The sequence below is a fragment of the Mastigoproctus giganteus genome, chromosome 9 (genome assembly GCF_048544385.1).
Source record: "Mastigoproctus giganteus isolate SK-2022 chromosome 9, ASM4854438v1, whole genome shotgun sequence".
Taxonomy (NCBI): domain Eukaryota; kingdom Metazoa; phylum Arthropoda; class Arachnida; order Uropygi; family Thelyphonidae; genus Mastigoproctus; species Mastigoproctus giganteus.
Genome location: NC_143583.1, coordinates 219,399,735 through 219,413,362, shown reverse-complemented (window position 1 = coordinate 219,413,362; position 13,628 = coordinate 219,399,735). Strand labels below are relative to the sequence as shown.

At 35.5% G+C, this 13,628-nt stretch overlaps 1 protein-coding gene across 1 annotated transcript in view; it reads left to right on the top strand.

Moving 5' to 3' along the window:
* The window catches only part of shot (dystonin-like protein short stop), a 1,739,701-nt gene that overhangs the window by 302,475 nt on the left and 1,423,598 nt on the right, over nt 1-13,628 (top strand). Inside the window, exons 14-15 of the mRNA XM_090380932.1 lie at nt 630-734; nt 12,566-12,661. Coding sequence (XP_090237058.1) covers nt 630-734; nt 12,566-12,661 — 201 coding nt within the window. The remainder of the gene's footprint in view (nt 1-629; nt 735-12,565; nt 12,662-13,628) is intronic.

The window sequence follows — 13,628 nt, the reverse complement described above, 5'->3', positions numbered from 1 at the left end:
TTGGGGCAGCCGCTTAATCGGGCCAAAATGCACTAGTCCCGATGTGTCCCAAATAACCGGAATCGACTGTACATCACTTATTTCTGTAGTTGCACTATTGATGGAGCTGGCAGAGTTAAAATGCCAACAAGTAATATGCTGGTTGCTGCTAGTGCGTATGTATCTCTTTGCATAATCCTCAAAAACTTCACTGTAGTCCTTCCCCCCAACAAATGAAGTTTCAGATTTAAATTATTTCAATTGGGTTATGGGAATGCACTAAAATAAATAAGATTACAACTGTTGGAGATATTGAATCATGATTGGTTTTTATACTTTGTCAGCTAGATACTTGGATTAATGTGTTACTTTTATTTTACTTTTAATCATTGTTTAACGATTAAATGCATAATAAAAAAAAAATGCGAAGCTAAAGATTACCGGGCAGCAGTTGTTAGCTTTTCCTGTAAACTAATATATATATATATATATATCAATAGGTAAATATTTTATGTAAGGAGTGTACGACTTGGATCCTAACTTTCTTCTTAATCTCTAGCTGCATTTTATTAGAAGTTCTCCTTTTTTTGTGTTTGTGTTTTACTTTGATATTGTGAATTCAAAAATACATATATAAATATATGTTTCAGATTCTTACCAGTGAATTGGAAAAGCGAGAAATTCAATTTAATACCCTACAGGACAGAGGAGAGAATTTGGTTCTTCAGAAACATCCAGCCACTAAATGCATTGAAGTCAGTGGTATTCTTTAAACATTGCTTAAGAATTATGTAGTGTAGATACATTAGTTTACATTGTTAAAGGAACAAAGTTTTTATGTAGTTGTATTTCTGTGGGAAATAAAGTTTCAATATAAGGTTAGCACCTGTGCGCATGCTTACCACCTTGTTATGAAAAAAAAAAAAAAAAAATTACCAGCCCGTTTTAAAAAAAAAAAAAAAAAAGAAAGAAAGAAAGAAAGAAAAAAAATTAATGTTACCAATTACTTTGTGTAAATTGTGCTTGAAAGTTGCATGGTTTCTAAGGGACTCTAACCTCTAAGATCACCAGACCTTATCCCTACTGAATTTTTTTTCCCACCACGATGATTTCTTAATGAGTGGCCATTTGAATAATCCATATTTATTTCAAGAGCTAAAGGACACAATGAGTTATCTCCAACTACGAAGTGTTTAAACAACCCTATTTTTCAATTTCTCTCATACAATAAACAATATTTATTTAATTGGCAATTAAATAAATATTGCTTCTTGTTTCACCATAAATATGTATTGTTGGGTTTGAGCACATTTAGCACAGAATGATACATAATTCCAATATCTCTTACATAGCATTGTTACTTTATACAAATTTCAAACGAATTATATGTTGTTCCTGCAAGTATAACCAGAGATATATATAATTTAACTCATTTTGAAGAAATGCCATGAATTAGGTCACAATATCTGTGCGTCTGCAATTCTGCCCAGGCATTATAGGAGGAATTATATGCTAAAAGCCATGTGGATTAACTCTAATGTGGAGGGTGTGATGTCTAAATTTGCAGATGATGTAAAGATTAGTGGGGTAGTTAATGATCACTGCCAAGCAGAGCTTCTTCAGAATGACCTAGACATACCTCAAGAATGGTCAGAAAAATGGCAGCTATGCTTTAATCCAGCAAAGTGTAAGGTATTACACTTTGCTGGATTAAATTATGTATACACGTGGTGGAGTTGAACTAAATCTGGAAATCTGGTAGTGGAGGAAAGGGACTTGGGTGTTACGATACTGTCAGACTTGAAGTTCTCCGAGCATTGTAGACAGGTTGCAAGGAAGGCCCATGGTGTCCTATTGATGATTTACCGAACAATTGCTAGTAGAGATAAGGATATATATATAAGATTATTGTTAGACTGCACTTGGAATAATGTGTTTACATATGGAGACCGCACCGATAGAAAGACATTGTGCTTCTTGAAAGGGTCCAAAGACTGGTAACTCACCTGGTGAGATTGGCAAAAGGGCGTCATATGAGGAAAGATTTCAAATATGTGGGTTGCAGAGCTTGGAAATTAGGCACCTTAGAGGAGGCTTGATTGTGGTGTTTAAGGCTCTGAGAGACATAAGTAAAATGAACAAGGACGAAATTTTAACGGTTGTAAATGATTCTAGAACTATGGCCATAATTTTAAGTTATGGTGGAAGATGTTTAGACTGGATAGCAGGAAGTTTTGTTTTAGCCAGCGAGTTATAAATTACTGGAATAAGTTACCTACGTAAGTGGAAGAGGCTGACAGTTTGGGGAAATTCAAAGGTTAGCTGGATAATTACATACAGGAGGAGGGAAATGCATAGGTTGTCTATTTCGTTTTCTTTTAATTATTTATTTTTTTTTTAAATTTTTTCTTATTATTTTATTTTATTATTTATTTTTTTATTTTTTTGGTTGGTGCAGCATAAACCATAGGCTTCCCCGTGCACCATGTGGCCATTGCTAATACTAATACTAATTTCATGTGTTAATTGCATATAACTAAGTAATGTAATTTTAATGCATAGTAAAATTGTATTACTTAGTTAGTGGATTGCAAACAGTTTTGAACTTTAGGTTTCATTAAAATTGCTGACCAAATTAATAGCATTAGCATTAGTAGAAGAAAATGACGGAAGAAAGCAAGCTTATAGTCTGAGCAATCCCAAAGAGGAACAATACCATCAGCATTGAGCTTGCTCAAACCATTCAAACTAAGGCCTTGCTCAAACCATTCAAATTAAGGCCTTGCTCAAACCATTCAAAACCATGCAATACACCTCAATCAGATCACCTTACAATACCTAGTTTTCAGATGCTGCAATTTGAAGAACTTAATCCTTTTTTTGGTAAGCCCAACCCTTTGTTCCTTTCACCAAATTTGTTACCCTTTTCTGTACTTCTTTCAGCAGCCCTACATCTTTCTTAAATTAGGCCTCCAGACCTGTATGCAGTTCTCAAGGTGTGGTCTTACCATTGCCTTGTACTAAGGGATAATTACTTCCTTATCCCTGCTAGAAAAATTCCTGTGTATCAAATGACAAGACCCGATGAGCTCCTTCGGCAACCCATTTGCACTGCTCAGAAAACTTCATATTTGACTGCATAATTATTTATCCACAGGTCTTTATTTATCATTCTGCACTACCCTGAGTGCAATACTGCACAGCTGGTACATTACTCTGGGGTTACTGTTGCAGTACTTTGCATTTGTTAATGTTAAACTTCAGTTGCCACCTCTCAGCCCATCTGTTCAACTTTTCTAGATCTTGTGCTGTCATTACTATCATTAAAAGCAGCTCCGTAGCCAATTGGCCAGGAGCAGCAGTGCATAGTACACGCTTCTTGATTAGACCGGGGTTCGAGCCTGACCACCAAATACGGAGGATGCGGAAAGGTCAGGAAATGACCACCGCATATCCCCGGAGCAATATGGTCTTAGTTGCTAATGTTCCTAAAAACCAAATAACAAACAAACAAATAACAATAACTGTCATTAAAAACCCTTCCAACCTCAGTCTGCAAACTTGGATGTTAAGCCCGATATACCTTCATGAATAAAATTGATAAATATAGAAAACAACAATGGGCCCAACACCGAACCCTGGGGGTTCGTTGTTGGCCCTATTGTTGTTTATTTTGCTAACTGGAAAATATACTTCCGATTTTCACGTATCATTATAAGCTGGGGTCCAATGTATTTTGTTGGGAGATCCCTGGTTTAGGTTCTGTGCTGTTGAACTTTTGCTTGTTTGAGACCATAAAAAATGTGACTTCGAAGAGAGTAGTTTGTGACTTTTAAAGAGAGCAGAAGGTACACAAAATCTAGATACTGCAGAAGAGATTGTGCTTAGCAGCGATGAAGAGGAAGAAAATTAAGTGAATGTACATTATCTCACATATAAGTATCACAGTTTTTAAGGTAAGACATTTGTTCAGTTGTTATTATTTAAGTCGCTACTACAGTCGATTCCGATTATTTGGGACACATCGGGACTAGTGCATTTTGGCCCGATTAAGTGGCTGCCCCAATTATCTGAAGTTTCACATAAATAGTTAAAAATACAATGTATCCCCTCCCCTTTACAATTAGTTCACTGTACAATCAAATCACGTTACGACGAACTCACCATAGTAAAGTACCATTCACTATACGATGAGTAGTAAGCACCGGTCATTGTGATCACGTTTGTGAATTGAATTTTAATTCTATTAAACAGCGATTCTAATTAGTGAAAATAGGAGGAATATTATCCACAGGCTATAAAAGCAAAGATATATTAAGCAAATTTGGAAGAATATACATGATAATCGGAATAATTAATACGTACTGTAATATGTACATACTAACTAAACTAGTTGACATTTCTGTTCACTGACATTTGTGGGTAGGGGTTAAAATTTAAAACAGTAAAAAGATAAGCAATCAATAACAAAGAACACGGCACACACAAATTGCAAGTAACACGATATGTGCAAGTGAGAACGGAGTAACGAGTTAAAAGTTTTAAAAATAGGAATGAAGAGAAGATTCTAAAAATTAATTTTTTTGTATGATTGAAGATTTCATGGAAGTGTAAACACATTTCACCATAATAACTCACAGAATTCCAGCTGTCGGTGTTATCGCAAATTCAGTAAGATCAAGTTTACTGTCCATTTATGATAAATTTCACTAACAGAATAGCCCAATAAACAGGTGACTGCTAATCGTTTTTGTTTATTGTTATATGGTTGTGACCTCGAGAAATCCAACCAAACTAAGTGGTCCGGTCGGAGACAATCGTAGGGTAATCTCTAGTGCTGCGGTCTCCTGCCCCGATTAAACGGCATTTTGTCCCAATTAAGCGAAGTAAACCCTGGCTATTTTCTCGATTGGGTTCTGCTTTTTAAGATTTGTCCCAAATAAATGGCTGCCCCGATTAACCGGTGGCCTAAATAACTGGAATCCACTGTATTATAAAAATAAAGTTATTACTACTATAAAAATTAAGGCACCTCTGTAGCCAGGTGGGCAGGAGCAGCAGCAGTGCGTAGCATATGCTTCTTGATTAGACCAGGGTTCGAGCCCGTGACCACGAAATACGGAGGATGCTGAAAGGTCAGGGAATGACCACCGCATATTCCCGGAGCAATATGGCCTTAGTTGGTAATGCTCCTAAAAACCAAATAATAATAACAACAGCAACATAAAAATTAAGTTTCTGATAGTTATAAAAAAAAAATTGGCATATTTTTGTTAGCTTTTGGAACGTAATCCCACTTTTTGTACTGGTTCTTAGTCCCGTATAACACGGTTTCGTATTACATGAGATTTTGTTGGAACCAAATTATCATGTTATATGAGGGTTACCTGTACATGTTTCCATTATTAAATATGTTTCCATTCAGATATTTAAATAGTCATGCTGCTACCATTGGTGGTAAACACATTGGTAGTAAATTGCTGTTTAAATTTTAAACAACTGAATTTTATAAACAAGTAAAGCACTTGTGGAGTGGTATATTTTGTAGTTATTCAAAAAAAAATTATGATTTTTCACAGTTCTGTTCATAATGAATTGAAAAGAAAGGTGTCTTCAAAAAACGAAGAATTTTGAATTAATTTTGCGATTCTTCCATCTATAATAATGGTAAAAATTACCTACTTTGATATATCTTCTTGAAATATAAAAAAAAAACTCATTATGTAGGTATTTTATTTGATTTATTTCTTTATTTTTATTTTTTTATTTAGATTTTATTTTATATTATTCTTTGGCAAAATCAAGTATTTGGAGAGCAGTCACAGAAGTCAGTGCTTTGTTATCTCTGTATTTTCAGATGTATAGGTGTTTCAGGGTTGCAATTTTAACTGACAACTTAGCAGTCTCTTAGGATATTTCAGTAGTTGAATTTATCATTTTATTGCTCATAAGACACATTTTGTATTGTTTCTATTTTATTAACTAATTCATTATAAAATCTTTATTCATTACAAAAGTAAACATTTAAACATATTTATGTATTGTATGTAATTTAAATCTGTAGTAATATTAGATCATAGTAGGATTTAATATTACTAGAGGATATTCTCTTTTATGTGATAAAACTCAAATAAGATAGATGAAAACTCAAATAAGATAGATAGATGATAGAGGCTTATGCTGCACCAGCCAAAAAAAAAATATTTCTGAAATACCCTGTGAGAGAGAGAGAGAGAGAGAGAGAGAGAGAGAGAGAGAGAGAGAGAGAGAGAGAGAGAGAAAACAAGAGTCAGAAGTAGAAAGGAATCACCAAGAAAGAGAAGAATGATGATATCCAGCTCAGGACCCTGGGTGTACCATTCGAGGATACAGCTCTAAAACAGTGTTTGCATGTCAGCCCTAGTTAGTACACCACACCGAATCTATTGGTAACTCTCTAGGAGACCTCTGGATCAGCTAGTAAATAATCTTGCTGCCTTTATTCTGCCAAATAGTGACTGGAGGGATTGTGAGTAATGTGTATGCGGGGAACATTGTCGAGGCCACGTTATTTCCATGATATGGGTATTTTCTTATGATGTGTACGCCATATCCAAAAATTTCATTACTTCATACAGCACTCCAGTTTTTCATACCCCTCCACTTTTTCTTACTATTGAATACACCACAAATTGTCTAACTGATAGAGCAAACTTATCGACGAAAAGATCTAAACCTCTCAAACACTTCCTAGTTCATTTCACAAATATACGTGGTCTCAGTTCTAATCTTAGTGATGTCCATTTCCACTTACAGTCTGCCGAACCCCATGTACTTTTTCTGACAGGATCTCAGTTATCAGTTGATTCAACCACTGCCATCTCATCTTAATTTCCCAAATTATTTGCTGTATGATTCCTTTCGCCTTAAAGGTGGTATTTGTGCATATATCCATTCCGATATTTCCTGTCAGAGACTTGGTAATTTGGAATCTCCTCTTTTCAATCTTCTTTGGCTTAAAATCTCTCTACCTCATTCTGTCTCATCTGTTGTCTCTACCGTTCTCCCAACTCCACTAATCACTTGAAACTCTTTCACTTCCTCAAGAAAGTCAAGTTTGCAACTTGACTTTCTCCAGTCCAACTTTTCTAACAGTGAAGTAATTTTTCTTGTTGATTTTAATGTTCACAATTCCAGCTGGCTTCCATTTTATACAAGAATACTGGACAATCCTAATCATACAGCCAACACGCTTGATCTTTTTCTCACAAACAACCCTTCTTAGTACACGGTCGAAGTGAGTTGTCCTTTAGGCACCTCAGATCACAACTTGATGATTGTCTCTTCACCAATGGAGCCTTTATCTCATGGCTATTCCCAACCTCATGTTTTGCATTACAAAAATGCAAAATGGGATGACCTGCAAGATTTCTTTTCTTCTTTTCATTGGTCGGATTACTGTTTCAAAACTTCTGATGTCAACTTTTGCTCAGATCGTGTCAGTGAAATTATTCTTGAAGGAATGGAATCCTTTATTCCACGCTCCAGCTTAAAATATCGTCCTTTATCTAAACCTTGGTTTTCCAATAAATGTGGTAAGGCTGTTCAAGAGAAGAATGTTGCATATCGTAATTGGCTTGTTTCCAATTCTTCAGTTTCATTTTCTGCCTACACCAGACTTCACAACAATTGGAAAGCAGTTTTTAATCAGTCCAAACTAGATTTTGAACAGGCTAAGAGTAGAAAAGTTCCTTCTTGCCCTAATTAGCCGAGCATTCTGGTCTCTTGCCAATGCTATTGGCAGTAACTTTTTCTATCTCTGCTCCCACCTTTGTCAAAACCAGATAGTTCTATTGTCACTTCAGCCAAGGATAAAACTGACCTGCTAGCATCCCATTTTTCTTCCAACTAGTGTATTAATAATCTTGGTAACACACCTCCCACCATTCCCAGCATGCTCCATTCAATGCCTTCTCTGGTCTTCCGTCAAAAGGATGTCAGAAGGATCTTGACGAATCTTGATGCTAAAAAGCTCGAGGTTCTGGTGGTATTTCTACCCTTGACTTCTTAAAACCTGTGCTCCTGAACTTACTGCTGTTCTTTGCCGCCTTTTTTCACTTTCTTATTCCAAAGGTATTTTTCCTTCTGCTTGGAAATTTTCTTGTATCCAGGCAGTAACTAAAAAGGGTGACACATCTCTCCAATTCAAATATTGTACCATCGCAGTTGCTTGTGCTCTTTCTAAAGTAATGGAGAAATCAATGAACCACCAACTCTTAAAGTATCTAGAAACCTCCTGTCTGATAAATGATTGCCAGTATTTATTCTGTCAGTGTCAATCCACCGGTGATATTCTGGATTATGTTACCCACTTATGGACAAATTCAATGGAAAAGTTCTGTGAAACACAAGCATTTGCCCTTGTCATCTCAAAGGCATTCAGTCATGTTTGCCATAAAATTCTTCTAAACAAGCTTCCATCTTTTGGTTTGTCAATTGTTTTATGTAATTGGTTATCCAGTTTTCTCTCTGACTGCTCACTGCGGGTGATAGTAGATGGCTTTCTGTCTTCTAACTTCTCCACTAATGCTGGTGTCTCCCCAAGATTTAGTTCTTTCTCCCACTCTTTTCCTTTTGTATATTAATGACCTTCTTCGATTGACTGGAAATCCTATCTATAGTTTTGCTGTTGATAGCACACTACATTCCACTTTCCAGTTTGAGAAACCTCTCCCTGCTAAATCAGCTTCAACTTCTCGAATATCCACTACTAGTTCCTTAAATGCTGATCTCCAGGTAAATCTCCAGTATGCCAAAGACAACTTAGTTGACTTCAATCCTTCTAAAACTCAGTCCTGTCTTATATCTTGCAAAAAGGATTTTTCTGCTCCTATGCTTATCTTTGGTGACACTCCAGTTTTTAGGCAAGATGATATATCTCTTTTGGGGATTACCCTGACTTCTAATCTCTCTTGGGAAAAGCACATTACAAATATTGCTTCCTTTGCATCTAAAAATTTTGATTATTTCTTTCACTCTCACTGTTACTTTTCTTCCAAACAACTGTTCACTCTGTACAAATCGCAAATCTACCCTACCATGGAATATTGTTCCCACATCTGAGGCGGTGCCCCCCAAAACCTCTCTCAGGTTTCTAGATTCCATTCAGAAGAGGGCAGTTAGGTTTATTACTGACTCATCTCTCACAGAGTCTCTCCACTCTCTGTCTCATAGATGTACTGTGTCTGCTACATGTCTTTTCTACAGATACTTCCATGGGCACTGTTCTTCTATAATTCCTGCTCTACCTTTCAAAACAGTCCGAACACGTGCAGCCAACATCCGTTTACTGACCAACTTCAAACTCACAGAACCAACTTTTCAACTTCTTTTATTCATTCATCTGCTGTTTTCTGGAACAACCTTCCTTGATACGTATTTCCTGAAAATTACAGTCTACAGAAATTCAAGTCTAATGTCAACAAATATCTTCTTTCATCTTCTCAACCTGCAACCCTTGCACAGTACTAAGTATTATAGGTTCTAATACCTCTAGTGTGCGCCTCCATAGCCAGGTGGGAAGGAGCAGCAGTGCGTAGCACACGCGTCTTAATTAGACCGGGGTTCGAGCCCGTCACCACCAAATATGGAGGAAGCGGAAAGGTCAGGGAATGACCACCGCATATTCCCGGAGCAATATTGGCCTTAGTTGCTAATGCTCCTAAAAAACAAATAACAACAACTTCTAGTGTTTGGGATTTTCATTAAAAAAAAAAGATGGACTAAAATCAGTAATGGAAGAAAGGGATTTCGGAGTTATGATACTGTGTTCAAGTGTGGAGAATGCACCTAAACAAAAGACGTTGAGCTTCTTGAAAGGGTCAAAAGATGGGTAATTTGCCAAAAGGACATCCATATGAAGGACTTTGAATTTGTCGGTTGCACATCTTGGAAACTAAGCACCTTAGAGGAGACTTGATTGAGGTGTTTAAGGCTCTGAGAGCCAAAGTAAAATGAATGAGGATAAAATTTTCACTCTTTTTAATGATTCTAGGGACTGGATTGCAGGAAGATTTATTTTAGGCAGCGAGTTATATATTAGTATTACCTACATGTTACCTACATGGGTGGTAGAGGTTCTCCATTTGGGGAAATTCAGATGTCAGCTGGATAGTTACCTATGTCATGAAGGAAATGCATAGGCTGTCTATTTCCTTTTGTTTTATTATTTAAGAATTATTTATTTTATTTCATTTTTTATTATTATTATTTTACAATTTTTTTCTTTCTTTTTTTTTTTTTTTATTGGTGTAGCCAAAAGCCTTAGGCTTCCTTGCACCATATTGCCATTACTAATACTAATATGCAAATGGTCATGAAAAATTCTATGCGTGCTTTCTACTGATGTTCTCAATTGGCTTTGCCACTTGCCTTACTGTTATGAAAGGGCTTCTCTCATGATTACAGAAGCAGTATTTATTGTTTCTGTGGTGATAGCAGTGATTATGGAACTCCAGGACTGCCAGATTTTGTGATTGAATTGCTGTTGTTGTTGTTGTTATGGGAAGTTTTGTTTGATGGCTCATAAGCTGCTGTGGCTATAATGCGCCTGATTGAATTGCATCCACCTTTAAACATTCTAAACTAGCTGTGCTATATGGAAGTGTAGATTCACCATGAGGCTCTTTTAACATTTCATATGCTTCAACAGATGCCTTCTTGAGACAGAAACAAAATTTTAGATCATCATACCATTCCTTACATGCCTTGACCAACCACCAAGGTCACATTGTACGCACAAGTCAGCTGTGCAGTTGCTGTGTGATGGAGCTTGGTTCATTCTTAAATTCTGCTGCTCAGTTAGAAACAGTAAGCAGTGTGGTTATTCATGAAAAAATATGATCATTTTTTATTGAAACAGCCCTCATACAATAAAAAAATTTGCATTCAGAATCACTTGATGTCTTAAAGACAATTCCAGAAATCCACTAACAGAAAAACATATTTAAGTGTTTAAAAGGATGCTATGCTAGTAAATGACCTGTGGTTGTGTTTTTATATGAAATGCATTTTTTTTTTTTTCAGCGAAATTTAATTTCTGCTGCAGTGTGGACTTCAAAAAACATACTGCTATTTCAAAAAAATCTGTTTACCTCCTGCTTTCTTAGGAAGAATTTTTTACTGCAGGAAAAAAAAAAAAAGAGAACTTCTCTTCACCCTCAGTAACAAGTACATAATTTCCAGCTTTTGGAAAATCAATGTTAGCCACTATGAATCACGGTTTAATTAAGTAATGCTTTTCAAACTAGAACTAGACAAACTTTTGGAGGGAATGGATAGGTAAAATTGGATTTTTTTTTTTGGCTGATGCTGTATAAGCTTGCTTTCTTGCATCATATGCCTTTACTAATGCAAATGTTAAATTTTTCTTTTCTTGCTCTCTGTCTATTGCAGAATTTTCCACCACTGATTGCTTAGATCACTTTAATTTTATGTTTATTTAATGGAAAGAAATACTGTAATATCTATTTATAATTGATAAATAAATATCATTATGGTTGTTATGGAATTTTTTGTCTGCCCCTATCATGGAACTCATTTTCCAGTAGGAAAAGCAATAAAATGTTTTATAAGATAGCCAATTTCATATCATAATGAAGAATTCCTCACAGGGCATTGTTCATTGTGAATTTGCCCTGCATGTTGAAACACTGAACCAGGAATACTGCAAAAATAGGTGTATAGTGATTGCATGATGCTGTTCTAGAAAATAGCTGGAAAAGTGGGCTTCACAAACTTGGAACTTGCATGATTGAATATTTGTTGCATTTCATTCAAATTTTTTTTCAAAGTAATTTATTGCGGTGTTCTCCCATCTGGCAGAACACAGTGATTTAGTTCCCTATAATTTTTTCCAAGTTCAAAGCTCCCTTGAAATGTCACAGATTTATAATAACTGAGAAAATTATTCAGAATGAAGCAAAACACTATCAGCATTTTCAAAAGAAACCTATCAGGAATACTTGTAAAAGTTGTAGAAGCATTAGAATCAATGTCAAGAAAACTTGCTTTGAAGGTCCATTCAAGTGGATGGTAAGCTTCATAATTTTCAAAATATTAGTTCAGTCCACAGATTTTTTGATCAAAGCTTCATCAGATGTATGCTTCAAGTGAAGCATGCATCTGATGGTAGCATATTCAATAAAGCATAATAATACATTGAAACAATTTTAAACATTATGAAATTTGCCATTCTAAATACAGAACTACATTCTAATTATAAGGCACGTTAGTTATTAATACTACTGCTTATGTACTTTAAATGGCTTTTTGATGAAACAAAAATATAAATCAGAAAGTAATCAAAACACCTCAAATTTACTGAAAGGTTACTCAATGTAAGTGCAAAAGTGTGTTTCTCCTGTAACTTAGTTTATAGGATCACTAAAAAAAATGCATCCAGTCTGTCTGTCCAAAAATATCATATTACATGAATTTTGGAAAACTGTTGAATATGGGAAATTTTTGAAACATTAAAATTAAAATGTTTCTATGTATTTTAAATCTTTTGTTCAATCATAACAGTTCTCACTATTTTCTATTGTAGGCTTATTTAGCAGCCATGCAAACTCAGTGGTCGTGGCTCTTGCAGTTAACGTTGTGTCTTGATGTTCACTTGAAGCATGCATCTGTTTATCATCAAGTAAGTGAAAATAGACACTATGAAAGTATAAGCATTAGTAAACATGCTCACAGTACAATGAGCATATTTACTAGTAATAGAAAATAGTAATTTATTTAATATTCTATAAAATCAAAACCCAGTGTTCATACAAGATAAGCATTGTTGAAGAGAGAGAGAGAGAAAGAGAGATAATTAGTATGCAGATTACTTCTCATTAGATATCATGCAATTGGAAACATTTTGCTCTGCTCATTACTTTTAAACTTATTAGTGAACACTTGCTCTCTTATCATTGATTCCAGCACTTTCTGGTTTAGTACTTTATTTAGTATACATAACGTTGTCTTTCTCCAGTGTCTTTTTTGCATTCTTTCTGCTTCCCTTGTTTTTTAAAGCTGAATAGAGCATAACAAAAGTTGTATATCAGGATTGTAGAGACATGTGCAGTTGGTAATGGTTTTTAATTATAAGTTCAATTTATCATCACAGGTTGGTTAACTTTTTATTCTGCTGCCAAGATGTGTTTTTTCTGAAAAACAAAATTCTAGTTTTAATTGATTTGCCCTCTATTGCTTGTATTGAAATAATGTTGTCTGGCAATTGTAGCTTGTCTTCTGTTACCCTAATCATGACTTTAATCCTTAGAGGGTAGGGCTGAGTCAATGGTTTCCTTTGATTAACCATTCAGGGATTAGTAACTCTCTTAGTATTATTAATGGTAAATTATGCTTGTTAGTTATTTGGTTTTTAGGAGCATTAGCAACTAAGGCCATATTTCTCCGGGGGGATATGCAGTGGTCATTCCCTGACCTTTCCACATCCCCCGTATTTGGTGGTCATGGGCTTTAACTCCGGTCTAATCAAGAAGTGTGTGCTACGCACTGCTCCTGCCCACCTAGCTACGGAGGCGCCCGGTAAATTATGCAAAGAAACTTAAAGCTAATTATGCAAAGAAACTTTGGTGTTCATAACACCAAATGGAAGA